This window comes from Amblyomma mixtum, chromosome 6 (genome assembly GCF_055824585.1).
Source record: "Amblyomma mixtum isolate Tamu chromosome 6, ASM5582458v1, whole genome shotgun sequence".
Lineage (NCBI taxonomy): Eukaryota > Metazoa > Arthropoda > Arachnida > Ixodida > Ixodidae > Amblyomma > Amblyomma mixtum.
The window spans coordinates 86,601,573-86,627,328 of NC_143017.1; the positions used below are offsets into that span (position 1 = coordinate 86,601,573).

At 48.9% G+C, this 25,756-nt stretch overlaps 1 protein-coding gene across 1 annotated transcript; it reads right to left on the minus strand.

The window, feature by feature from the left end:
• Positions 1–37: 37 nt before the first annotated feature.
• On the minus strand, positions 38–25,756 carry LOC149339596 (uncharacterized). The gene is made up of 7 exons (XM_089550956.1): positions 25,697–25,756; positions 14,163–14,611; positions 11,079–11,810; positions 7,164–7,352; positions 3,888–4,078; positions 1,542–1,708; positions 38–85 (listed from the first exon to the last, which is right to left on the minus strand). Exons 1-7 carry the CDS (start codon positions 25,754–25,756, stop codon positions 38–40), a joined length of 1,836 nt encoding a protein of 611 aa, XP_089407082.1.

Sequence of the window (25,756 nt, forward strand, 5' to 3'; positions counted from 1 at the left end):
CGATTTATCAGAGAGATGTTTATCCGTTAGCGCACGTTTAGTAGGCGGCGTCTCCTTCAAAGGTTCCGACACGGCCAAGGCGCAGCTAGACAAGGATGCATCCCGCTTACGTGTATGACACTCCCGAACATACGTTGCGTTCGTCTGACGACAATGTTCTGTTTGACAGAGAAGCCTCCCACATCACGTACGCCTGGATTTACATTTGTCAAGGTTACTTCTCACCCTCACGAGCCCGGTGTATATCGGCTGTTTACTGCGGCTGACCACACGGTCCCGTGTCTGCCGTGGCGTAAGAGCTGCACACTCCGCGCGACCCCTGTGAACCGCGAAGACCACAAAGCAACCATGGACATGGGACGTGATCTTGCTGCAACATCACCGCCACCATTGGCGGTCAACAGGCAAACAGACCATTTGACAGCCTAGCCTCGTGCGACCTCCGCTCTCTGTCGCAAAGACGACGACGGAACCACCGGTGCTTGAGGAGGCAGCTTTATTAACGGCACAGTGCAGACCGTCGGGCTCAAGTTTTAAAACGCTGAAGTTGTTACATTCCAAGTTGCTTTTTATGCGAAGCATATTACTCGCACAACCGAGCTCTTCCTTGCTGCGCCGCGCACGGCCGCGTAGCTACCACTTGACCTTCATCAGCGCACCACGTGATATGACGTCACAAGAGCTGTGAAAGCTGGGGCCTCGTGCACTCGCTTGCGGACGCGCAGCCTCCGCCGGCGGCCTAACTCCCGCTCCTACCGCTAGGAGATACTGACGTCACGCAAAAGGCGACGCACTCGTTGAGCCAGTTGAGCAGCGAGATGTCGGCCAGGGAGAGGGCGGCTCGCAAGTTACAAAGTTACAAAGAGCGCAAGTTACAAAGAGCGCAAGTTACAAAGAGCCACGGGAACGGGAGAAGAACGAGAAGTACGGCTTGCCAAGCGACGTGCACAGTATGCAGCTAGACGGCAGCGTTCGACAACCGATGCCGAGGTGCAGGATGAAGCTTCGAGTACCTCTACTCGGTTCGAGCGGCGAAATGCTACCAAACGGAAAATGCGTGCTGAAGAAACTCCTGAACAGCGGGAACAGCGCCTTGGAAGAAGCAGAGTAACACATGAGTTGTTCTTGTCTATGAAATGGCTAACCAGGTATAGCCAGGTAATGTCTTGTCTATGAATGGCTAACCAGGTATAGCCAGGTAATGTTTAATTTTTTAGGCTACTATGCTTCGCATCCTAGGCTTAACCATAAGCTAAGCCAGGCCATTTTTTTTTCTATATATTTAGAGCACCATATTGCCCGCGTCAAATAATCGTGACCACAGAGACGCGCAATACATAGGCGAGTGGAGGCGCTAAACTTGGGCGCCACCCCTTGGCACTGCGGATATTCGTTGGCGCCTCCCAAGCACAGCAGGTCGAGATTGTTGGCCGGGGATATTGAACGGCAGCCCGACCTGCTCCTGTCTGGTCGGCGCAGCACATTCTATCCAGGGCTTGCGGTAGGGCTGATGCCCGTGTCTCCGGCCCCCAGCACCAAACCTCTGGCCGCTCTTGAGCGCCGACGCTGATTGTGCCGTGTTGCTCATCACTGGCGCCAGCACTCGCCGTTGGTGTCACTGTCAATGTCTGGACAATCCTCCTATCGGGAATTCCCACCAGTTCTCGACTTGCTGTTGTGGTACCACCAGCTCTCGGAGACGTCTTGCCTGTCCGTACAGCGAGATACGACGAACAGCATGAGAAATATGTACATGTCGGGGCTAGATTACAACGATCTCCGTCACGTAAAAGATTCAGTGTTCCTGTTAAGCATGCAACTCATCGAAAGGGGATAGGTGGCGCTGAAAGCACTTTGCAGCTGGACAGGTCGCGTTCATGCCCTACTGAACAGAAAACGTAGAGCACAGACACAGCAAGGAAAATAAGATATAAACACAGGTATTCACATACATATATAATTTAATAAATGGTTTTTGGGAATAGGTGATATATTCAGCTAGGTTACTACGTAGGAACCCGCCACATTATGGTATTAGTTCCGTAATAAATCTGCCACATGCTCATAAGCTTAAATGAGTAATTCGTATTCGTAGTAGAAGGCAAAGCACATTGATTTTTCAGCACTGTGCACTGGCAAGCCTTTAAGGCGCGTTGTAGAAACACCACTACCAACAAGCATCCCCAGCCTTGTTTATACCCCGTCACACGCCGCTTCTCGAAGGTCTTTCTAGAAAATGTGCCTCTCTTCGCCAAAAGAGCAAATCCTCAAAGGAGCAGCGACGCAGCTGCACGGATCAGCTCACTGATATGTCGAGCTTTAGCGCCCGTTACTGAAATGCGTTATAAAATACTCCCCGTTAATTGTGTATTTCATGCTTTTGTTGAGTTTAGAAATCTAGCTCATCTAAATCCTTCTATATAAGAACTACTGAGAGCTTCTCACACCAGCAGCAGTAGGTTTTGTTGATTGCCTTGGCCACCATGGGCCTCTCTGTGTTGCTGCAACATTTATACTGCCTGTGGTCTCAGCATAAAATAACATTTCCATCCAAGAAGTAACACCAGACACCATCTTTAAATTTATAAGTTGTTTTCAAGATCTGCTATGTGATTTGGTCGGATATACTAGAAGGCCGCTCCTTTGGGCTCCAAAGGACCCGGACGAATGCCTTCTCTTCAGAGGCCCAGTTGGATTCCCCCTTGATCTCGTAGAGGGAAATTTAGTTAATGATGATGATTGAAGGATTCTTGATGTCTTGAAGATTCGAATTGCTCAATCACATTGCAAGAGGACACTTTAGGAGAGGTTAACTTTTATAACAATTAAAAGCACAAAGGAGGATACAAGCAAGGAGAAAACATATTTACACTTGACTGGCTCGCAGTTCTAGGTGACGAAACCAGCCCTCGGTCCTGCCGAAGCAGCGGGTTTTAAATCCTATGTCCCCGCCCTCGGTGGGAGAATAACCAATCAAGTACTATACAAACATCCACCCAATAACTTATTGGGGAAAGGAAAATACCACCAATCAGCAGTTGGGGAAAGAATAACACAACCAATGAATGATTGGGGAAAGAAGGTAACTCATCGCGACACTGTACACATATGCACACTTTCCACCATCACGATTTCGGATAATTATGCTTTCCCGCTGCGAGCTTCGCGAACACTCGCTTTCCCAACGTCCGGTTGCCGCCAAGTTCGAGGAAAGCCACTGCAATCCATCTCTTTCCCATCGTCGCTCCTCATGCCTGCAGCTAGCGTGACAATAGGTCAAAAGCACGCCGCTGGAGACATGGCACAAAGCCACGCACTGGGACGCGGGTTTGCCTCGCCGTACACACGTGCACACAGGATGCCACCTAACGACTCCGTCCATGAGGGGAGTTTGACGTCTCCTGTAATCCCCCGCCATTCGGCGCCTCCCTTCTCCCGCTGGGTTCACTGACCCCTTTCTGTGCGGTTGTGCGGAGGGCCTAAGAAAAAGGACTTAATGGGCATTCCCATAAAGCGACCGGATGCAGCAAACAAAATACGGCACCGCGAACTTCACTGGCCCTTAGCGGGGAAGGGGCAACACTCGTGCTCTATAGCTGTGCGCCCTCAGCCTTTGAATATAACGCCCTGATTATCGAAGGCCTCTTCCTGTACCGTGGCAGGGGTATTAAGCACGAGAGTAAGTGAAGATGCCAAGATTACTTGCAGAGCTTTTGAGCACTCAGCTGTTTCGTACCACTCGTCGTTTCTTGCCAAACGTTTTTCGGCCCTGAAGACAACACAAAGAAGGGGGAGGGGGAGTTTCCTCATTGTGTATTGAGGTTTTGCATGGGGTTTTCTGGACCCCAAGGCACACGCGAAGGGAACAGGAGTTTTCCGCTCCGCACCTGACATATTCGTCGAAGATGGCTCTCTCTCGCTGCACTGCTTGGCCGGTTGTTCGTTCTCCATGTAGCGCTGCCGGCCGCTCTGCCTCGACGGGAACCTGTTTGGGACTCGGCTGCAGACGCCCGCCCCGTCCGTCGCTGTCGACCCGCTGGCGTTGGTCAGGCGCTTGTAGTAGAACGCTAGCCAGACGCTGCAACAGAAGGCAAACACGGGCGTTCTACATCATGCCTGGTCTCTAACTGCAGGATATCATCGTTGGGCTTTTACCATCAATGCTTACAACAAGCAAATAACAATGCGATCACATTAATCCACAGGAAATAGGACGTTAAAGAGTCGAAAAATTATTGACCGGTTAGCTTACAATAGGTTGATTACAAAATATTTACTAACGCAAACGATGATACAGTCCCAGCACGATACTTGGTTGTCAACAGGCAATGCTCATACCAACTATCTGGTTACAAAAAAATGGCCATAATATATCAAACCCTTACGCGTAGTTTACGAAAAGGCATTTGTTTCAGCATAAATGTCAGCAGTCAAGCAAGCGTTACGTGGCCATGATGCGGAAAAGGCACAAGTAAATTAAAGGAATAAAATTGCGCAAAGGTCCTCACGCCTCTTGCGTTTTTCTTCTTGAATCCCTTTGCGCAATTTTATTCCTTTAATTGCTCAACGGTGGAGACGCCAGTTTAAATGTAAACGAACCCTCAATAAGCTTGAAAATGCCAACAAATGAAACACAGGTGTCCTCATCACCGTCCGATTTCACAAGTAAGCTGCGTGAATCGGTGATAAGAGTTCTTTCCATGTAGACGTCAAAAATTTGAATGAAATGCAATTTTCTCAGGAATAAATGCGTATTTTTGGTGCCGGGTAAACACAAACATACCCGGAAGGAACCACAGTACCTAATTTTACTGAGAACAAAAACTTAACGAAGTTGTCCTCAATGTTCCTTTAAGACGGCTGATTGGCAACACGTGGGAACAAAGGTTAAAAGACAACACCTCGGTAGGCTCTGATTAGCCGAGGACATTGACTGGAAGGAAACTCAGGGCAGGAATCGCAGCGCATGATTCATGTTATGCACCCAAAATGGAAACGTAAAGGTGAATAAAAATAATATGAAAGAAACTAAAGTGATGTTCAAAGTTCGCTCTTAATTACACATATACAATTAACGGTGCAGCTGTCTACCCCGTAAAAGAATACAAATACTTGGGGGTTGTATTCAATAGTAACTTGAGTTGGAGTTCGCACATCGGCCACATAGTTTCAAAGGCGTCCAACAAGCTCTGGCTGTTAAGAAATCGTCTAGGTCACTGCACATCTAAAACTATTAGCCGCTTACACTGCACTCGTACGGCCATTACTGGAATACGCAGATGTGGTTTGGTATCCGCACACCCAAGTAGATGTGCAGCGCATTGAAGGCGTTCAAAGGAAGGCGCTTAGATTTATCTACAACGCATATGGAAGGCACGTTTCGGTTACTAATCTATTGAGGCAATCTGAACTGCAGACACTTCAATCTCGTCGCAAGTTCCACCGTCTAAAAATGTTGCATGGGATTGTTTAACAAACATTCATTTTGAGGCCTACATGGCATACAACACTTCACGACCAACCCGCAATAAACACAATTTAACAATCATGGTGCCACGGTGCCGAACGAAAGCATATAATTTTCTTTTTTTCCAAGAACGATATTGGAATGGAACGGGCTTCCGTGTGACGTGAACCGCTTGACAGATCAGAAGTCTTTTTATCTGGTGTCATATTGTCATTTTAAGCGCAGTGTATTCATTCATGCTCTTTTGTTTGCTTTCTTTTGTATTTTTAGGTAACCGAGTGCATTTAATCTTGCTCTTTGTCTTTCTATGAAGCCCTGTGTGTTAACTTTTGCTTCTTTATTCGCATTTTTACTTGCTTTGTTTTGTCGCGATGTACGATGTATCCTTGTACCGCTCCTGCCTTGGCCACCAAATGGAGGCCATAACTACAGCGCAAACGACAGGACAGAGATGCAGAAGAGACACCACACAGCGCTGTGTGGTGTCTCTTCTTCATCTTTGTCCTGTCGTTTGCGCTGTAGTTATGGGTCATCAAAAACACCAACTCGCCCAACAAATGCTTTTGTCGAAATGGAGGCTGGCAGTATTGAATAAATAAATAAATAAAAAAATAAACCTCGGAAGGGGAGGGCATCTATCCAGTCCATTTAGTGAGCGCAGGTTCGAACCATGGGAAAGGAATTGCTGCGAAAATAATTATGAGGTGAAAAGGATTTGACGGGCACTTTGATTTCATGAACAACAAAGTAACAGTATCCTCCAAGAGCAAATAGGTCATGCCTTTCCAGCACTACCCAGTGGGGCAGAAGGTTTGACGTTAGCGAAGGGTTTGAAATTAAATCGAATGTAACGCAGTGAGTTATGAAACGCAAAAACATACGGTATCCTTAATAGAGAAGAAGAAAGCAGAGTGAATTGGGGATCAGAAACGAGTTAATGATATCCTAGCTAAATTAAACAGGAAGGAATGGGCAAGGAAAGGGCATGCTTTTTGGACAGTTGATAACCGATGGTCCCTTACGGTAACAAAGTTTGGTTTGGTTTATGGGGTTTAACGTCCCAAAGCGACTAAGGCTATGAGAGACGCCGTAGTGGAGGGCTCCGGAAATTTCAACCACCTGGGGTTCTTTAACGTGCACTGACATCGCACAGTACACGGGCCTGATTGCAATGATATGTAAACATGGCACGGGGTGGCAGAGAGTTAACGGGAGGATGCGATTAGGAAGTTTGTAAATATATGGAGACCGCAGCTGGCCCAGGACAGGGTTAATTGGATGACTAAAAGAGACGGCTGAAAGGAATTCTTTACTTTACCTTGCCAGTTTAGTAGTCCTATTTTCACTCTTCCACTGCCCTGTACATTCTCTCTCAACTGTATTTCCTCAACGCAATGTGTTCTATCAGCAGTACAGTACCAGATTTTGGGCTCAGCAGCCACAAGCAAGGCAGTAATATTAGACTGGTCGTCTGCCTGCTGAAACTCTAACGGCAAATTTCGAGGCCTTTTTTAAACCTTGACGCTGAGGTGTCACAAGAGCAACTTCACTCCCCTTGAGAACCTGTTCAGCACCTATGGGACGAGCTCCCACCGACTTTCGGGCTCAAACAAGGAGCTCAACTGTAAGTAAGCAGATAAAGACAAAAATGGTGGGCAGTTTACGCAACTAGTGGTCGCGTGCGCGGCACACGTGCCTCGCCGTGCCCACGTAGTCGATGGTTATCGGCCTTGGCAGGTCGTCGTATCCTTCGATTCCGCCCTCGCCGCTTATATGGCCGTTCTTGGACCACGGTGCCGCCTCAGATCCGGGGCGCTCTACGTGGGCGCCTGCGCTGTCTGAACCACCAGCACCAGCTCCGGCAGCCGCTGGCGTCCGCTCGTCTCTGCGCATGCGTAGAGTTCTTTCGAGCGTTTATACAGTGTAAGCCTTTTCAAACTCCACTAAGGGCTGGGAGTCGCGACCTAGTAGGTTGGACGTCAAAAGGATTTTTATGATACGCTACATCAGCAAGTTTCCCCGCTTGCTTTAATGCACGGCGTCAGTCTTTCCTGGCGACAGCCAACTGCTTTAACCCTCATTCTCCTTGTTGGTTGTTCATGGACAATTGGCACTCTACCCTTTGAACTTTTCTTTCGTACTTCTTCCTTACTTACTTTCCTACTTTTTCTTCTTAATATGTGATTCTCATTACAGCAATGTTATTTATCACGGCACCCTACATTGTGTAATTGTACTTTGTGGGTTTTGCAATTTATACTATGCACCTTGTTGTTTATTGTCTGTGTTGCTTCGCAATAAGATTCATGCATATTGATCTTTTTAGCTTCTATTTTCTGATTAGGTGTGTATTTAAATTTATTCTCATCGGAGGTCCTACCTGCAGTCTTGCCCCTTAGGACCTCTCTCTGTATATTCTTGTAACTTCTTTTTGTAATCAAAAATAAACTCTCAACTTCAACTACATCAAAGTGATTGGTAGTCGCCAGCAAAGCCTGGCACCGTGCAGAAAGTCCTCATTGTGTTAGTTGCTCGTCCACAGACTACGATCGGTACTCTTTGCTTTCTTAGTCATTGCATCAGCAACACTATAAGCGTAGTTACTGTTTACTCCTCATTTCACTGATGTGGTCGGCTCGAAAACCGCTTTGTCAGCAACACTCCTGCTCTGAATTATACTGTATTTTATTTACTCCTCCAGGCGTTTGGAAGTTTGACATCGCTAATTCTATGCGAAGAAGAACCTGACAAAGCCTAAACTACAACTTACCTAAAATCTCCTCTTCGCAATCGAAATTTTGGTGTCACTGCCGCAAATGTTGGCAGCTACAATATGCCATGATTACCGGAGCATGCAGCGGATTCAATATGGCCACATTACACCCCTCCAGGTTTTTATTTTTCAACACCATGAAATCTACAGACGAGCATACCATCGATAAAATAAAAATTTGTGCCATGAATCGAATGTTCAACGCCGTCAATGCTAACCAGAAAAATTATGGCAACTGGCTAACAGAATTTTATGGCCCTCTCGTTCAGCAGTGGCTATTCAGAATTCAGTGTAAGAAACGGGGACGTCAAGAAGCAGCGGATCGTGTTAAATAGCCAGCTAGAGAACTAAATTTTAATAAAGAATATTTGCACTAGTGGGCCTGACCGCATGTGATTGATTTGTTTCTGGCTGCCAGTAATCGCTATAGCAATTTCTACAGTCACTAAAACTCCATTCTTACGGACTTCGTATGAACTTCGGATGGCGTATGGACTTCAGACCCTCCAGACACGTTGAACCCAAACCGCGTCCGCCAGCAGCCACGCCCACGAGCATGCACGTCAGAGGACGGCATCATGTGTGCTCCTTTCTCCCGCCTTGATCACACCATGGCTGGAGTGGCGCGAAGCAGCCCGGCATGCTTTACCGCCTCGCTACGCTGCCAAGAAAAATAAAGATTAGGGGGTGTAGTGCCGGCGCCCACATATTTCGCTGGCGGGCCTGTCTAAACCAGCGCTGCGCGCCCGCCGGCGCTCAAAGCAGGCCCAGACTCTCTCTGACATGTCGCAGCGTGCAGCGTGACTCATCCCGACTCGCCGGCGCCGACGCGGACCCTTCCTCCTCCCCCTCCTCACCGTTGGATCGGACGCCGCTGCGCTTCTCCGGCCGCCCGTTCCTGTCTCAAGCCTTCAACGGCCGGCGCCTCTCGACCATTGGTCTAATTTGAACGGTGGCCAGTGCCGTGACCTGATAGGAGGATTTGAACTGCTGGCTGCCGCAACCGTCAGCGGTGGCTTTAAAAACGGAGCCGCGCTGAACCCGAGCAGCAGACGGGCAGGAAGAGCCATCACGCCGGAGCTACGCTCGCCGCCGGGGCCGCCCTTCTTTGTGCTAGCCCGTGGTGCTCTTGTCCCTTGTATCATGTAAAAGCCCTTGTACAGTCAGGCCGAAATGAAACGCGAACAGAGCATGTCAAGAAAACAAAATATTTTACCTGCCTACTTTCAGCTGAAGTGTACAACTAGCCTGATTCATGTGTCTGGGTAAAGGGCCTACTGAAATGCATAATCGCAAATAGGTTGTAAAGGAATATCTCGCTGCAAGGCAGAAATGTATGACATATGCGTGTTCACGTTTCATTCCGGCCTGACTGTACATACTGTACATAAAAGTCGTTTGACTCACCGTCGCCTCGACCGTTTACCCAACAGTGGTGGCAGCGGTGGGATGCCAAAGTCCCAACAGGGGACACTTAATTAAGCCCCGCCTCTAAGGTGTATGGTTTATGGGGTGTTTAACGCCTCAAAGCGACTCAAGGCTGTGAGGGACGCCGTAGTGAAGGGTTCCCGATATTTCGACCACCTGGGCTCCACCTTTGAGAGTGTCACGCGAAGGGTTTAATGGCTCACTTCAGCAGTTCTATTCCCGATCAGCCACTGTTGTCTCTTCATATTCACACATTTATGCCCATCATCACAACACAGTTTCCACATATTTATCTTTAAACTTTTCCGCATGTTATTTTAATTATAGTATCTCACTGATCAGCACGTCTCTAGTTCATTCCACTAACTACTATATTACTAAGCTTCAAGTTAGGCCAATACCGCACACATCACCCCCTCAGCTCGTTGGTTGGTTGCTTGGTTTATGGGGTTTAACGTCCCAAAGCGACTGAGGCTATGAGAGACGCCGTAGTGGAGGGCTCCGGAAATTTCGACCACCTGGGGTTCTTTAACGTCCCTTGCACCTCAGCCAAGTCAACGCGATAACGTGGCCTAGCGTACCTGGCTGCCGTCCCGAGAATCAAGGGTTCCAATCCCGAGAGAAATTTAAAGTCACTTGAGACATGCGCCGACCTTTAATTCACATTACTAGCCCTCTTCTCAATTACGTTCATTACACGCATGACGTCATGTCTGACGTGGGTTTTTCGACACAACGCCGCCCGGATGGCGCCCGGTTTTCTGCAGAACGGTATTGAATGTATGAGCAGCGCAGAACGGATGATGCAAGTTTTTGTACTAATACTCGCCATTCCGCTTAAGTGGCGAGGCAGGAACAGGAGGGGCCTTTCTCCCCCTCCCTCCAGGGTGCACAGAAAAGGGGCACGTACGATCTTTGCCAAAAGTAATCGATCAACGGGTTTTGAGTCTTAGCCGTGTGGCAGGGTACTCATGGCAGCCCTTAAGCTCCAAATCTGTGTAAAGTAAGAAGAACCCTTGTCCTTACCATTCGGAACCTTTTGGCTGGTATGAGTGCCCTAAGGGCTGCACAGTTTGGCAGAGAAGAAAACCCCGTTGCTTGTTTACTTTTAGCAAAGGGGATATTTTCTCCACACATTCTTCTCCGGCTGCATATAAAAGACGCGTAACCCATGCTCCCCAAAGTAATTTACGCTCGTGGGTGTGGCTCCGTGAGCTTTTCACCCAATTGGTTTCAGTTTCCTTTGGCGGTTAAAAAGCAATTTTTGGCACCGCAGTGATGAAAACGACCGTTGTTTTTAAACGCCAAGAAATGGCACTCAGCTATTTCCAATGGCCAACTTCTAATGTCCAATTACAATGAGGCGTTGTACAGTACGCCAAAGGAAGCAGCAGTGTCCAGGGACGGTACCTTGACCGGAAATTGTCGTCGCCGCTCTCCTCGGTCAGTTCTGGTGACGAGTAGCCGCATTTCTCTGCTCTAGGTCCAACCAGGTCCTCTCCTGTGGCGCTTCCAGTGGCCAGCAACAGGTCCTGCAGAACCTGTGCCGGTGCATACAGCTTGGCCGGGCGCCCCAGTGGTAGCGCTGGTGGCTGGTCCATCTGGAAGCGCAGGGTCTTGGCGGAGGGACCCTTGGGGAAGCTGAAGAAGCCCTGTGTGATCTTTAGGGTACCTGGTGTACCCTTCAGCCAAGGGTAGAGCCGGACCAGGAGCTGTTGCTGATGTGGGTTCACCCATGCGCAGGACAGTGACGTCGGCTGGGAGGCGGATACCTCTGATCGTCTGCGCATGGGGTGCGGCTTGGTTGCGGATCGATGGGACGGTGGGCAGCCCCTCGATCCATGCATTATGCTAACGGAGACGTCCGTCTTGATGGCCGCGAAGGTGAGTGCGAACACGACGACGATGCAGAGCGCGGACAGACTGCGGTGTGGCTGCCTCGAGAACTGCAACGTCGAGGGGACCATCTTCATGGAAGGGCGACCTGCTGCACCCCTGGGGTCGCCGTAGACGTTCTGGCAACTGTGGAAGTAGCGGCGGATGTCTTCCGCCATCCAGAACGGTGCCATGATGCGCACTTCACTGGCATTGATGTTGCTCGCCCGGTGTCTCGGAGACGAGGACCGCCCCTGTTTACGGCCCCTGAAAATGCGAGGACCATCCGGCGTTCGCGAGGGCCTTACTGGTTCATCCCTTTTGAAGCTTGCATGTGCAGCTACGCGGAAAGGATGCGGGTTATACTGATGCGCATACGTTGCTGTACATCAGCAATACACTACTCCCCTTGCGATTTGGCCGCGGATATCTTTCCCTCTCGGAAGCAATTTAATGAACCTGCTTTCGTGGAGTAGCGAACATAGCGAAGTATTTTTATGCAGAAGTAGTTTTCGAAGACGATGATCCCGGGATCCGCCTGGCTTCCGCCCTCGCTCCAAGCTTGTGATATAGGTTAGGCGACAGAGAATTATTGCACTCGTATACACTGCGGGTTGACACGTCAACTTGCCACTGTTTCCGGAGCTGTTATCCTACGTATTGCTTGTTTGCTCGTTTGTTTGTTTGTTTGTTTGTTTTTTTGTTTGTTTCCAATACAAGGAGAAAGCGAAGGGAGAGCTAAAGGCTACTAGCCTGACGAGGCCCTCCCTCCACATGCAGTTTCGATAACATTACAGGAAAATTTTAAGAAAAAAGCACACACATTTGTAGTTACACTCTACACAGTTCTGTCATGGGGGATCCAGTACATATCCCTGTACACAAATATATGCAACAGATTTCTTGCCGTAAATGTGACAAAAAGAAAAAAAGAAGATATGAACACAGATGCAAGCTCAGTCATCGTGGCAAACATTTGTACTATCAGCGTCAAATGAAACGCGAACAAAACAACTCGAACGCGAGCTCAAAAAATCAAGCATATTAGAGGCTGCAGATGAAATACAGGCGTGGGCTATTATCATTTCAGAAGAGCGGTCTTTTCGGCTTCAATGGGAAAATCAACTGCTCATGTATTTTGCCTCCCTTGTATAATATCTGCGAGTTGTGCTGTTCGCGTTTCAATTGGCTTGTTCGCGTTTCAATTGACGCTGATAGTACATATGAAAAGGAGGGAAAATAAGATAAAGGCGACATCCAACACACAGTAAAAGAGCACTGTTTTACAAACGCTACATACGGCTTTAAGAGAGAAGTCACTGGTAGCGAATTTCTTTCTCGTTAACCATTGTTTTGATCGTTTTTTTCTTAATCGATTTGTTTAGGTCGACATCATCTGGAAGTTTATTTAGAAGCACCGGAATTTGGTAATTTAAATGCTGTTTGCCATAATTCGTGCGTGTTCGAGGCTTTCTGCGCTCTTGCCTTCGAAGGGCGAGCGTGTATGTTTCAGCGGGACTGCTAAATGCGTGTAGTTTATGTTTTTGTACATACTGCAATAACTTGAGGCAATAAACTTCATCAGTTCTTAGAAGAAAATACTTTACAAACAGTGGACCTGTTGGTAAGGCTTGTGGGTGCCCTGCATATCTTTCAAGTAACCGAAGTACACGCTTCTGTAACTTTAGTATTCGGAGGTAGTTTCTACTAGAGGTTGTACCCCAAACCAAAATGCAGTAGGAAAGTCTGGAATAAAAGAGAGTATAATAGAGTGAAATTTTCAGCCACAAAGGTATAAGTGAACTTATTCTATACAAGCAGCCGAACGATCTACTGAGCTCTAGAGCAAGATTACCAATGTGGGTGTCCCAAGACAAGTTTTCTTGGAACCACACTCCCAAAAATTTTTGCTTCACCTCTTGTTTTAACTGAGTGCCCCGAAAGATAACATGAATATCGTTCTTCATTGGATTGTTAATTGGAGCGAATATAATATGTTTCGTTTTATTAGTATTCGTTTTATTAGTATTATTAGTATTAGTACCTGTTGGCATGTAACCAGTCAGAAAGTGACTCCATATATTTATTAACAATCTCCTGAAGCTCCGTAAGGGTGCGTGCAGTGAAGAAAATATCCGTGTCACCTGCGTACATTATTAGTGTAGGAGAAATATAGATGCTACAGAGATCATTAATATAGACTAAGAATAATAGCGGTCCAAGAATAGAGCCTTGGGGCCACCAGAGGCCGTAGTTGCGCTCTGTGAAAAGCAATAAAGAATGCGCCTGTAAAATATGCCTATCTTTATTTTACGTACTTAGCACAGCATAGCGCGCCTGCGTCAACACAGGCGCGCTATGCTACAGTAAATTCACTGTAGCTACTCTGCGCTTTGTAAGCAAAAAAAGCAAAGCAGCACAGCGCGCATTAAGCCGGTTCTCGCAAAAAATTTACTCGCTAAGCAATGAAATTGTGCTCTGCTTTGTTTTGAATTTTTTTTTTGCTAATTAGAGATTATCAAAATGGCGTTCAGATTCAGCATACATCCCTTGGTAATTTCTATATCAATGTCCGCCAGAGCGAGCCACAGCATTTTCCTCGAGAACAGTGCACAGTACCTTGACTGGGACTTGTCGTCGGAGCTCTCCTCGGTCGATGGCGGTAACCAGGAGTCGCCCTTCCCTCCCTTCGATCCATACGTGCCCTCTCCGATGGCGGGTCCAGCGGCCAGTACCGGTTCCTGCCCCGCTTCCTGTGAGTGCGGCTGGACAGGGTCTCCCGGTATCGGTGGTGGCTGGTCCATCTGGAACCGCAGGGTCTTCGAGCAAGGTCCCTCGAGGAGGCTGAAGAAGACCTGCGGAGCCTTGAGGATGCCAGGCGGAGCTCTCCGCACTGGTTGCTGCCTCGAAAAGAGCTGCTTCTCAGGCTGTTTCGCCGATACGGAGGAAATTGACGTCGGCTTGGCTGCCCACTGCGAAGAGAACGCCATTAGACAAAGGGGACACCAACCTCTGCCTTCTTTGTCATCTGACTCGCGCCTCGTGATCCGAGTGTCACGAGCCGTTTGCTGCTGCCACCGCAGTAGTCGTCGTTGCTGTTAGGCTCTGTAGAAATTCACATGCCCACGGCGGAGGATTGAACAGGGTTTGGGGGAATTCCAAGCAATAGATAGAATTGCTTCTTCTATATGGAGTCGAACGATAATAGGAAAGATGACTGAGGAAACTAGGAGATATTTTCAATAATACTGAAAGAGGTACGAAAGCGTAATAGATGAGAAGTTTTTTTTAATTCCACAATTTTTAAAGGCTTTGAAGTAAACAGGGGAAGCTCCCTATTGCAGTGATATAACCAGAGTCCTTCAGTACATTTTCTGGTCATAAAGCTTCGCCATAACGTTATGGGTGAGCAATGTACAGCCTTTGTCAAAAGTTTGGAGCCCAGGGGGTTTGCTTCTGAGCCACAATGTGTGGTTCGTAATGCATCTCCAGCGCTCCAAATTTCCTCAAGGTAAGTTGATTTCTGGTCCTGCCTCCTCCAATGAGTAGGGCTGCCACGAATCCTTCATGAGTCCCACTACAAGGCTTACAAGCAAGCCCCCTTGGCTCTAAACTTTTGACAAAGACTGTACGCTGTATGGGGCGACCACGCCGTGGCTCTAGATGTGAGCGTAGAGAAAGAAATTTTTATTTAGCCAAAAGACGAATTTTCACGAGCTCGGTGGTCGGTGCCTCCCCGGCTCGTGAGTCGGGTATGGCGCTGTTAACGTTCGACTAGGTTTGTCCTAGCACTCCCAAGAGGCACGATAGAGCGTGGGACTTGCTCCGCACCAAGGACAGTAACTTCGATATCTTGAAGAACTAATCTAAATGTGAACATTCAGTTGGCATTCTCGTCCAGTCTATGGCGTCCGAGGAGGATAGTTGCTTGTGTGGTGATGAGGAGAGTCTTCTTTCTAGCCTTAGGTCACCACGAGCGTGGTTGGTAGCCATGGGTGTGGCTACCAACCCACAGGATTTGCAGGATTTGCAGGAAAATCTTGCAGGATTTTAGATGCTAGTGGTGCAACCTTGCCCCTGAGGTAATTGCGATACGCTGTCTGTGAATCTGTAAGAATGTATTCCGAGCTAGTGTGTGTTTCAGCTAGAGCAATCGTCACTTACGCATCCAGTATGTCCTGGCTAGCCAGTACTAGTCCGTCCATTGTTTTATTTTGGTGCATTACCACGACGGCCGTCATTCCCTGCTCGGGACCCGTAGCATCGACATAGAGCACGCCCTGGCGCCCCCCGTAGTGCCTTTTCATGGCTTCGGCACGTGCTTGTCGTCTTGACTGGTGAAAATCGGGGTGCATATTCCTGGGTAGTGGAGCCGCCTTGAATTGTCCTCTCCATGAGGCTGGGAAGTCGGTTTTGGTGTCTTGTTCTCGGGGGCAATTGATGTTTAAATCACTCAGGACTTGTTGGCCAGTCCGAGTAGTGGAGAGCCGTACCACCTGCGCCGTGAGCTGTGCCTCTATCAGCTCGTCTATCATGTAGTGCACATCCAGTTGTAAGAGCCGGTCCGTCGACGTCGCACTACTAACTTACACCGACATTCTTCAGAACTTAAATTTATCCCGTCTTGTCTACCCTCCGCCGGCTAAGACACCAGACAAAGAGGAGGAACTACACCTCCGAAAGCTACCGACCAACACTTACAACCCACGAAGACTACACGAAATTGGCCCGGAGTCTTTTGACTCACAATGCAAATTGCGCGGGGAGAAGGCGGACCTGTACCACATGGCATGGGCCTGCCAACGAAATCAGGCGGTCACTGTTAATAACCAGCCATCGCAGGAGGGGTGGGAGGCAGCTCTGACCAGCTCGGACGAAATGAGTCAAGAGCAACTCATCGAAAGAGCCCGGACAGCAGCCTACGTCGATGGGATTCCGGACCGAGAGCTCCAACCGCCACTACAGCCTCCTAAACTATTTCATTAAAATATTTCCCCACCACCACCGTGGCGGGTAAAAGTAAACTGCAAATTGGGTTTTCAGGAATGGAAATGGCGCAGTAACTGTCTCACATCTCCGTGGACACCTGAACGTCTCATTTTAAGCATGAAATGCTTTTAGCTCCCGTTGTCGGCAGTGTGCTGACGTAACGCCGAGACCGACAGCCAACATCCGGGCACTGAATTCCACACATCCGGGAGCTGCTGCGGTGGCTCAGTGGTAAGGCGCTCGTCTGCCGAGCCGGAGTAACCGGGTTCGAACCCGACCGCGGCGGCCGCGTTTCTATGGAGGCGAAACGCAAGAGGCGCCCGTGTGCTGTGCAATGTCAGTGCACGTTAAAGATCCCCAGGTGGTCGAGGGGTGGGGTAAACCCACCATGAGGGGTAGGTTTACCCCTCATGTAAAGCCCTCACCCAAGGGCCCGTGAGGTATTTGTAATAAATAAATAAAATAAATTATTCCGGAGACCTTCACTACGGCACCTCTTTCTCTTTTCCTTCTTTCACTCCTATCTTCCTCCCTTCCCTTACAGTGCGGTTCAGGTGTCCGCCGAGATATGTGAGACAGATACTGCCCCATTTCCTTTCCTCAAAAACCAATTTACCAATTTACCGGGAGCTGAAACGAGAGCATCCGGGCACCGTACGAGATTTAACGAGACTCTCTAAGCCCTCCTACAGGACCGGCATACAAGCGCCGGTAGCTTCGCGCCGAAGGGGTGGTGGCGTTCCTCCCTTCCTGTACGGTGCGGTTCGGGTGTCCACCGAGATGACAGAGAATTACTGCGCCATTTCCTTTCCTCAAAAAGCGTTGCGTTCAAAGGGCAAGGCATCGCGCTGAACGGGTGGTGGTGCTCCTCCCTTCCTGTACGGTGCGGTTCGGGTGTCCACCGAGATGACAGAGAATTACTGCGCCATTTCCTTTCCTCAAAAAGCGTTGCGTTCAAAGGGCAAGGCATCGCGCCGAACGGGTGGTGGCGTTCCTCCCTTCCTGTACGGTGCGGTTCGGGTGTCCACCGAGATGACAGAGAATTACTGCGCCATTTCCTTTCCTCAAAAAGCGTTGCGTTCAAAGGGCAAGGCATCGCGCCGAACGGGTGGTGGCCTTCCTCCCTTCCTTTACGGTGCGGTTCGGGTGTCCATCGAGATGACAGATTTACTGCACCGTTTCCTTTCCTCAAAAAGCGTTGCGTTCAGAGGGCAAGGCATCGCGCCGAACGGGTGGTGGTGCTCCTCCCTTCCTGTACGGTGCGGTTCGGGTGTCCACCGAGATGACAGAGAATTACTGCGCCATTTCCTTTCCTCAAAAAGCGTTGCGTTCAAAGGGCAAGGCATCGCGCCGAACGGGTGGTGGCCTTCCTCCCTTCCTTTACGGTGCGGTTCGGGTGTCCACCGAGATGACAGAGAATTACTGCACCGTTTCCTTTCCTCAAAAAGCGTTGCGTTCAAAGGGCAAGGCATCGCGCCGAACGGGTGGTGGTGCTCCTCCCTTCCTGTACGGTGCGGTTCGGGTGTCCACCGAGATGACAGAGAATTACTGTGTAATTTCCTTTCCTCAAAAAGTGTCGCGTTCAAAGGGCAAGGCATCGCGCCGAACGGGTGGTGGCGTTCCGTGGACTGCCTGGCAGCGCTACAACACGCTGTCGCGTTCCACTCCTAAAGGCGAATTTTAAGCGTCACTAATTAGCGGTTAGTTAGTATTTAGTAATTAATCAGTAATTAGTCACACATTAGTAATTTCACATAGGCAAAGTGGTGCGGAAAACGCTTTCTAGCAGTTTCGAACGCGCTGCATATACATTCTTGTCAGGCCTGGGTCTCGTCGTGTCCGCGTATGCTTCTGCATAGTCCTGCATTTCCATGCCGCCACCGTCACAGCTGCTTAAGCCGAGCAATAGAGCCTGATTAACGGAGAGGTAGGAAGCGTCTTGCGGAAAGCGATCTCTTAGCGAGTATGCCCGTAAACATTTCATACTTACTCTACTCTCGGTTACAGGAGAGGCAGAGATTTTTTTTTATATCGCCTTATACCAGAATATGGCCTGCCCCAAACTGTGAGCGATTGTAAACTAGACCAGTCCTGAAATGTTCTCATGCCGACTCACCCGCCGCGGTAAATCAGTGGTTAAGGCGCTCTTCTACCGAGCCGGAGGACCCGGGTTCGAACCCGACCGCGGTGGCCGCGTTTCGATGGAGGTGGAACGCAAAAGGCGCGCGTGTGCTGTGCGATGTCAGTGCACGTTGAAAGAAAGAAAGAAAGAAACTCCGAAACTCGAGAAAGAAAGACAAAGTATTTATTTAGCATAAGGCATCGATACAAACACACAAGTTCTTAAGGGTCCCGACCACTATAAGCTAGTACATAAGATGAAGACGACAGCAAAAAAAATAATAACGCAACTATTTAGCAGTAAGCATATTACAGCAGTAGGCACTGGACACTAGTGAAAACATCAAGTAAACTTGTTATTTTTATACAAAAAACACAAACCAAAGCACTAAAGAATATACACTGGGATGAATTCAGTAGGAAATGTTTTGTTTTTGGAAGGCATGAAGAGTAGGTGAAATTTGAACAATATAAGCAAAACTGTTCCACAAATGAGGACGCATAAATTCTAGTGTTTGTCGACCATAATATGTGTGTATTGTAGGAAGCAAGAGCCGATGTATTGCAGTAGACATGTTGGTGCGTAGTGAGTGATGAAGGCATACTGTAGTAAAATTTAGTATGTTGTGAATTATCTGATAAATTAAGGAAGCGGTATTATAAGTTACTATGTCGTATATATTTTGGATACCAGAATGGCAAATAATTGATCCGGATGTGCATGCTCAATAATCTGCGCGACAATTCGGAGAGCTGTTTTTGAAAAGCATATAAGGGGCCATTTGTGATGAATATGTGCATCCCCAAACAGATATACAGTAATTAATATGTGAATGGGCAAAGGCGTAATAAAGGTTAACAAGTACCTCAAGGAGGAAAAAATTTCGGCATTTAGAAAGTACATATGGGCCGTATGAGCTTTTTAAGCATGAAATGCTTTTAGCTCCCGTTGTCGGCAGTGTGGTGACGTCACGCCGAGACCGAGAGCCATCATCCGGGCACTGAAATCCACTCATCCGGGCACTGAATTCCAGTCATCCGGGCACTGAAATCCACTCATCCGGGCACTGAAATCCACTCATCCGGGCACTGAATTCCAGTCATCCGGGCTCTGAAACGAGAACATCCGGGCACCGTACGAGACTTAACGAGATTTAACGAGACTCTCTTAGCCCTCCCACGCGACCGGCATGCAAGCGCCGGTTGGTCTCCAAACGAGACAAAAAATAACTGCTGCCAGTGCCTTCTCAATGTTTGTCAAGATATCAGTGTAGCTGTGAGTTTGATAATGCACGGAATTATAATTTCCGATTTCTAATAACGCGTGCAAAAAGCACATAAATGCCACGTTACACTTCGTTGTCATACGTGATCCGGGGGTGGTGGTGGTGAAAACATTTATTTCGAATGAACTGGAGGTATGTTTGGATCAGCCCGTAAGGGACCGATCCTTACAAACACTAGGTGGAGGTCCCTAGTATGGGACCCCAGTGGCGGTTGCCGCCGCCCGGGCGCGCCCGACTAAGGCTTGTTGGGCCTGTAAGTCGTGGCAGCCGAGCAGGGTCGCCTCCCAGTCCTCCCGGGTTGGGTTGGGGATGGGGGGAATAGCGGGGTTGGAGGGGCAGGCCCACACCATGTGATAGGTGTCAGAAGACACTGCACTACAGTGTGGGCAGCTGCCGCTAAAGGAGGGGTCAAAATGTTTTAGCGCTGCCGGGCACAGCAAAGTATTGGTGAGAAGGCGGAGAAGGAGCCGCTCATCCGCCTTCTTCAGGCCTTTACATGGGCTAGGGTAAAGGCGATGACAATTTTGATAATATGTTCAAAGGGCAAGGCATCGCGCCGAACGGGTGGTGGCGTTCCTCCCTTCCTTTACGGTGCGGTTCGGGTGTCTACTGAGATGGCAGAGAATTACTGCGCCATTTCCTTTCCTCAAAAAACCTTGCGTTCAAATGGCAAGGCATCGCGCTGAACGGGTGGTGGCGTTCCTCCCTTCCTGTACGGTGCGGTTCGGGTGTCCACCGAGATGACATTAGGCAGACAGAGGCAGAGATTTTTTTTATCTATCACAATGCCCAAAAATTTTGTGTTGGTAGTATGCTGAATAGGGCGGTTACATCTGTATGCTGGGAAACAATTCTTCTTCTAGAGTGAAAAAGGATAGAAACGGTTTTACTGAGATTAACGTTGATTGCATTCGCCATGCACCATTTATGCATATTTTGTAATTCTTTATTTGCTTTTCTAATCAGCGCACTTTCATCACGGTCTGCTAATACTAGAGTCGTATCATCGGCACATAATACAGTTTGGGCATAAGTTAATAGCGAAGGCAAGTCATTGATATAAAGCCAAAAAAAAAAAGGCCCCAGGGCGGAGCCTTGGGCAACTCCAACATAATCACCTTAGCACTGGACTGTGAATTTCCGAAGAAAACAAGTTGACGACGGTCCTTTAGGTAACTTTCAATGAGTGTTAGGGGTGTGCCATTGACGCCATTACCAATTAACTCTTATTTAAGAATACTGTGGTTTAGAGAATCAAAGGCTTTGACGAAGTCGAAAAATGTGCCTGCTGCTCGGGAACCCGAATCACTGAATTTCCTAACTCTGTCAGCAAAGGTCGAAAGGACAGTTGTTGTAGAATATCCGTTTCTGAATCCGTGTTGGTAGGGTGACAGAATACTATGCTTTTCTATGTAGCTGTTAAGTCTTACTGCGTACAGTTTTTCAGCGACCTTGCTGAAAAACGGTATTATTGATATCGGCCTGTAGTTCTGGATGTTATTTGTCTTTCGACTTGTATAATGGAAGAACTTTCGCTACTTTCATTTTTGCCGGAAAAACGCCTGCCGGGAAAATTGTATTGACAATATGAGCTAGCACTGGAGATATTATTTATATCACTAGTTTGACACTTTGGGCTGGAATGTTATCAATGCCATAAGAAGCATTACGCATGCTACTTTGCCTCATCACCATCTGTTGGAAAAAGATGAGCCAATTGGTCGAACAAGGCATGTGGCACAGGGTTCGGTTGAGTTTACACTTTATATTGATGAAAACTAATCGCTAAAAGCTGCACAGATATCCTCTGGTGACGTATGCATTGTGTAATTATATGCTACTTTATCAGGAAAATGTTGCTTTCTTTCTCTGCCAAGACATATTTATTCACAAGGCTCCAAAGGTAGTGGAAAAGTGTGGATCTGGGCACGCCACAGGTGTTACAATCAGGAGGAAAGGTGGGGTGAAAGCATGAGAGGCGGTGGGGGAAATGAAGCAGCCTGTCTCTAATTGTCGCCATGTGGCGCTGGATAAAGGCGACAAGGTACTGCGGGGTGGTGGCAGTGTCATGCGGCTGAGTTTGTAGAATGTTGCGATTTGATGATATGTAGAGAGGACCGATGGGGCCTCTTGCGCAGGACCTCTTGTTCTTCCCCAAAGGCAGTGCCCCCCATCCCCAATCCCACTCATTCTTCTTGGGAGGCTGCACAACCACAAGCCCGTGGACTCCTGGACCAGTAGGGAACCACCCGGGAAGAATTTGTGTGCGTGAGTAATAAAGTTTCCATCCATCCATCCACAAGGCTCCATTTTTTTTTTCGAATCCTTTCCATTTTTCTAACCTGGCAATCTTTCTAAAGATCGCGAGGTGATCGAAATTAGGGGTCGAAATTATTCCTGAGACATCCACTACGGCACCTCTTTCTCTCTCTTCTTCCACTCCCAACTTCCTCCCTTCTCTTGTGGCGCAGTTCAGGTGTTCACCGAGATATGTGAGACAGATACTGCGCCAATTTCCCTCCTCAAAAACCAATCTACCAATTTTACGAACCACAGTGTAAGAACTGCATTTACATGAATAGGATGCTCCAAAGCTACACTCTGCTGCACCTGCACAGCATTTCATGCTGACATCCGTCGCAGTCAGCGAATGTTAAGGTGAAAGCCTTTAATGGCTCATACTTCCGTCCGTCGGTACATCGTTACATCCAGCCCCTGGAGTGACTCATCGATGATGACGGGTGTCCACCGAGATGTGTGAGACAGTTACTGCTTAATTTCCTTTCCTCAAATACAATTTTCATTTTCTTCCTTACGGCCCCTCTTTCTCTCTCCCACTTCCTCCCGGTGACTCAGTGATTATGGTGCTCGGCTGCTGACCCGAAAGACGCGGTTTCGATCCCGGCCGCGGCGGCCGAATTTCGATGAAGGCGAAATTCTATAGGCCCGTGTACTGTGCGATGTCAGTGCACGTTAAAGAACCCCAGGAGGTCGAAATTTCCGGAGCCCTTCACTACGGCGTCCCTCATAGCCTGAGTTCCTTTGGGACGTAAACCAAATAAACCAAACCAAACCCACTCCCTCCCTTCCTCTACAACCGGGGGTGTCCACCGAGATATGTGAGACAGTTACTGCGTTATTTCCTTTCCTCAAATACAATTTTCATTTTCTTCATTACAGTCCCCCTTTCTTCTTTCTCTCCCACTTCCTCCCTTCCTCTACAAACGAGGGTGTCCACCGAGATATGTGAGACAGTTACTGCGTAATTTCCTTTCCTCAAATACAATTTTCACTTTCTTCATTACGGCCCCTCCTTCTTCTTTCTCTCCCACTGTGATGTCATCTAATAGTGACGTCACCAGTGCCACATAAGCAGCGAAAGTGGTGCGGAAAACGCTTTCGCCTCTACGCACTTCAGACAGTCAAAGTACCCCTGATTTTTTTTTTTTTAGTGCGAAAGCAAAATTAACTGTTCACGTGAAGCCGCCGAGCGTCACATAAGGAAAGAGAAGGCGCATAACTGGCTACCTTGGTGAGTGAAAAACGCGCTTTGAGGTACGTGGCGGTGGTATCCACCTGCAAAAAAATGGCTGAGGCTTAGCTAAGGTTAAGCCTAGTCAGATGCGAAGCATATTGATGGCTAGGCTTGGTAATACATGGCTTTCCTTGGTTGAATACTTGGTCATTTTAATACAACACCTGGCCGCCTCGTAAGTGCCCGGAGAGCGAGGCAAGCTCAGCTTTATACCGCTGCTGTAGCGTCACGTGGTCAGCTGCAGCGCCTCTGATGTGGAGCCTCCACCGCCGCAGCCGACCGCGCGAGCCGGCAGCCCATCTCTCCTCTGCTGTGACGTCATGTTGTCACGTGGTCAGCCGCCGCGCCTCTGATGTGGAGCCTCCACCGCCGCGGCAGACCGCGCGAGCCGGCAGCCCATCTCTCCTCTGCTGTGACGTCATGTTGTCACGTGGTGTCACGTGGTCACGCTAAAGGTCAATGGTAGCTCCACCGCCGCGCTCGACGAGCTGTAGTGTAGCTCTAGTAATATGCTTCGCATAAAAATAATAATAAACAGTGCCTTCGCACAATATGTATGTAAGGAATCAGTAGGCTTTTGCCGATGCCAAGACGGCGTTTGCGGCGATCGCCGGCACCCGGCGTATTGTGTGAAACCTAAATGGGGACGGAGGCAGTCTGCTTTCGTTTTGGGAGGCAATTACGAACGTCCGTTTTTTTTTTTTTTTTGGGGGGGGGGGGGGGTCCCGTCGCTGCCGGAGGCCCCAGCGGGCGGCAGCGGGTGACGCGCAAGGCAGACAGCAGCTAGCAGCAGCCAGGGAGGGAGCGGCCGGCGCACCCAATGCCTCCCATTGTCCCCTTTTTGGGGAAGGACGCGTGTTTCTGGCCGGGGCCGCTTGGTGCCAGTGAACAAAGAACCAAGAGCGTAAAAAGGTCAAGCCGCCGTTTCATCTTACGCCGACAGCGCGGCTTCACAGACACCACCGGACAGAACGAGCACAGCCACCTGCTTAATTGGGGACAGTGGCGGCCATCTCGACTTATGTCGCCGCCCCGACCCCGGAGGACAACTGGTGGCTTCGGCAGTCCATTGTGATCCGACTCTTATCAGAAAGTGGATCTGTGCTCCCGGGCGAGGTTTGCAACAGTCGCAGCTGGGTTGGGGCCGACAATTGCCCTAGTGCCGGGAAGCGTCAAGGTCACGGGGACTGGGGAGAGAAACGTACCCGTGGCAGTGTTTTGACATGTTGTTCTTATGTGTTTTGCTTTTTCTTTCCATAGGGGAGAGAGTTTGTTTACTACGGTGGAAGTGTGGGGCGGGGCACGTAACCCGGGGGGCCAATCCGTATGTGTGTGAATTCTCGGAATGTACTGTGTTTTAAGGGGAAATGATGCCCTTTTTACAATATGTACATTTGAGAGAGAGTTATGTGCCTTAATGAAGTTGGAGGGCGGACCACGTGGCTAAAAACCAATCGTGTTAAGGGTTTGACACGATTGGATGCTGATGAATGTGGGCCGGGCCCATGTGTCTTTAAAACTGGGTCCCGGAGCCCGGAAGGGAGGTTCTGGGCTACGGAGATAGATGCAACGCATCTTCGGCTATGCCGAGTAGGGGCCTCCCCTAAATGTTAGCCAGTTCCATGTTGTTGTTGTGCTCACTACTCAACCTGTATATATATGTAAACTATTGTATATAAAGCTTCAAGTTATATCCCCTGCAAGTTCTCTGTTGTTTGCAAGTATCGTCTCCTATAGACCTTCAGCCTTCAAGTAATAACTAGCCGTCTCCGACGGGGCACCCCTGGTGCAGAAGAAAGAAGAGGAAAAGAACCTATTCGCTTTTGCTATCAGAAGGAAGCAAGAGCGAAACGTTACTGGCGCAGTCGACAGGATCCTGTTGCTGTCAGGAACGAAGCACAGGAAAAGGGGAAGGCAAGAAAGGAGAGACGTCCAGGCATCAACAAGCCGATCATCGGCGGTTTGGGAGGAGCAGGGGCGGGCGGAGAGAAGCTGCAGCGATCGAGGAGGCCAGGTCCAGTCATCGGAAGTCAACTGCCATCGGCTCCAGTGGAGCGGCGACAGTCGAGGACACCGAACGGCAGGTGGCAGCTGATCGCAGGAGGACAGCTTCAGGAGCAAGAGCAAACAAGTGAGCGACAAGGACCACAGCAATAGACCAAAGACGCGTGAGTGCTTCCGGTCCGGAAATCAGCGCGTCGAGGGGGAGACTCGACGATCACCTGCGGGTCAAAGCAAGGTGACGGCGGCGGGCACACGACCAGCGGCGTGCGACAGCTCAT

Excerpts from the sequence above, each read along its gene's own strand:
- LOC149339596 (XM_089550956.1), bottom strand. The coding sequence starts at position 25,756 with ATGAGCTGTCGCACGCCGCTGGTCGTGTGCCCGCCGCCGTCACCTTGC. Across the intron at positions 14,612-25,696 it reads CACCTTGCTTTGACCCGCAG|CAAACGGCTCGTGACACTCG; the intron begins GTGATCGTCGAG and ends CGGTGGCAGCAG. Across the intron at positions 4,079-7,163 it reads GACTACGTGGGCACGGCGAG|CGTCTGGCTAGCGTTCTACT; the intron begins GCACGTGTGCCG and ends CTTCTGTTGCAG.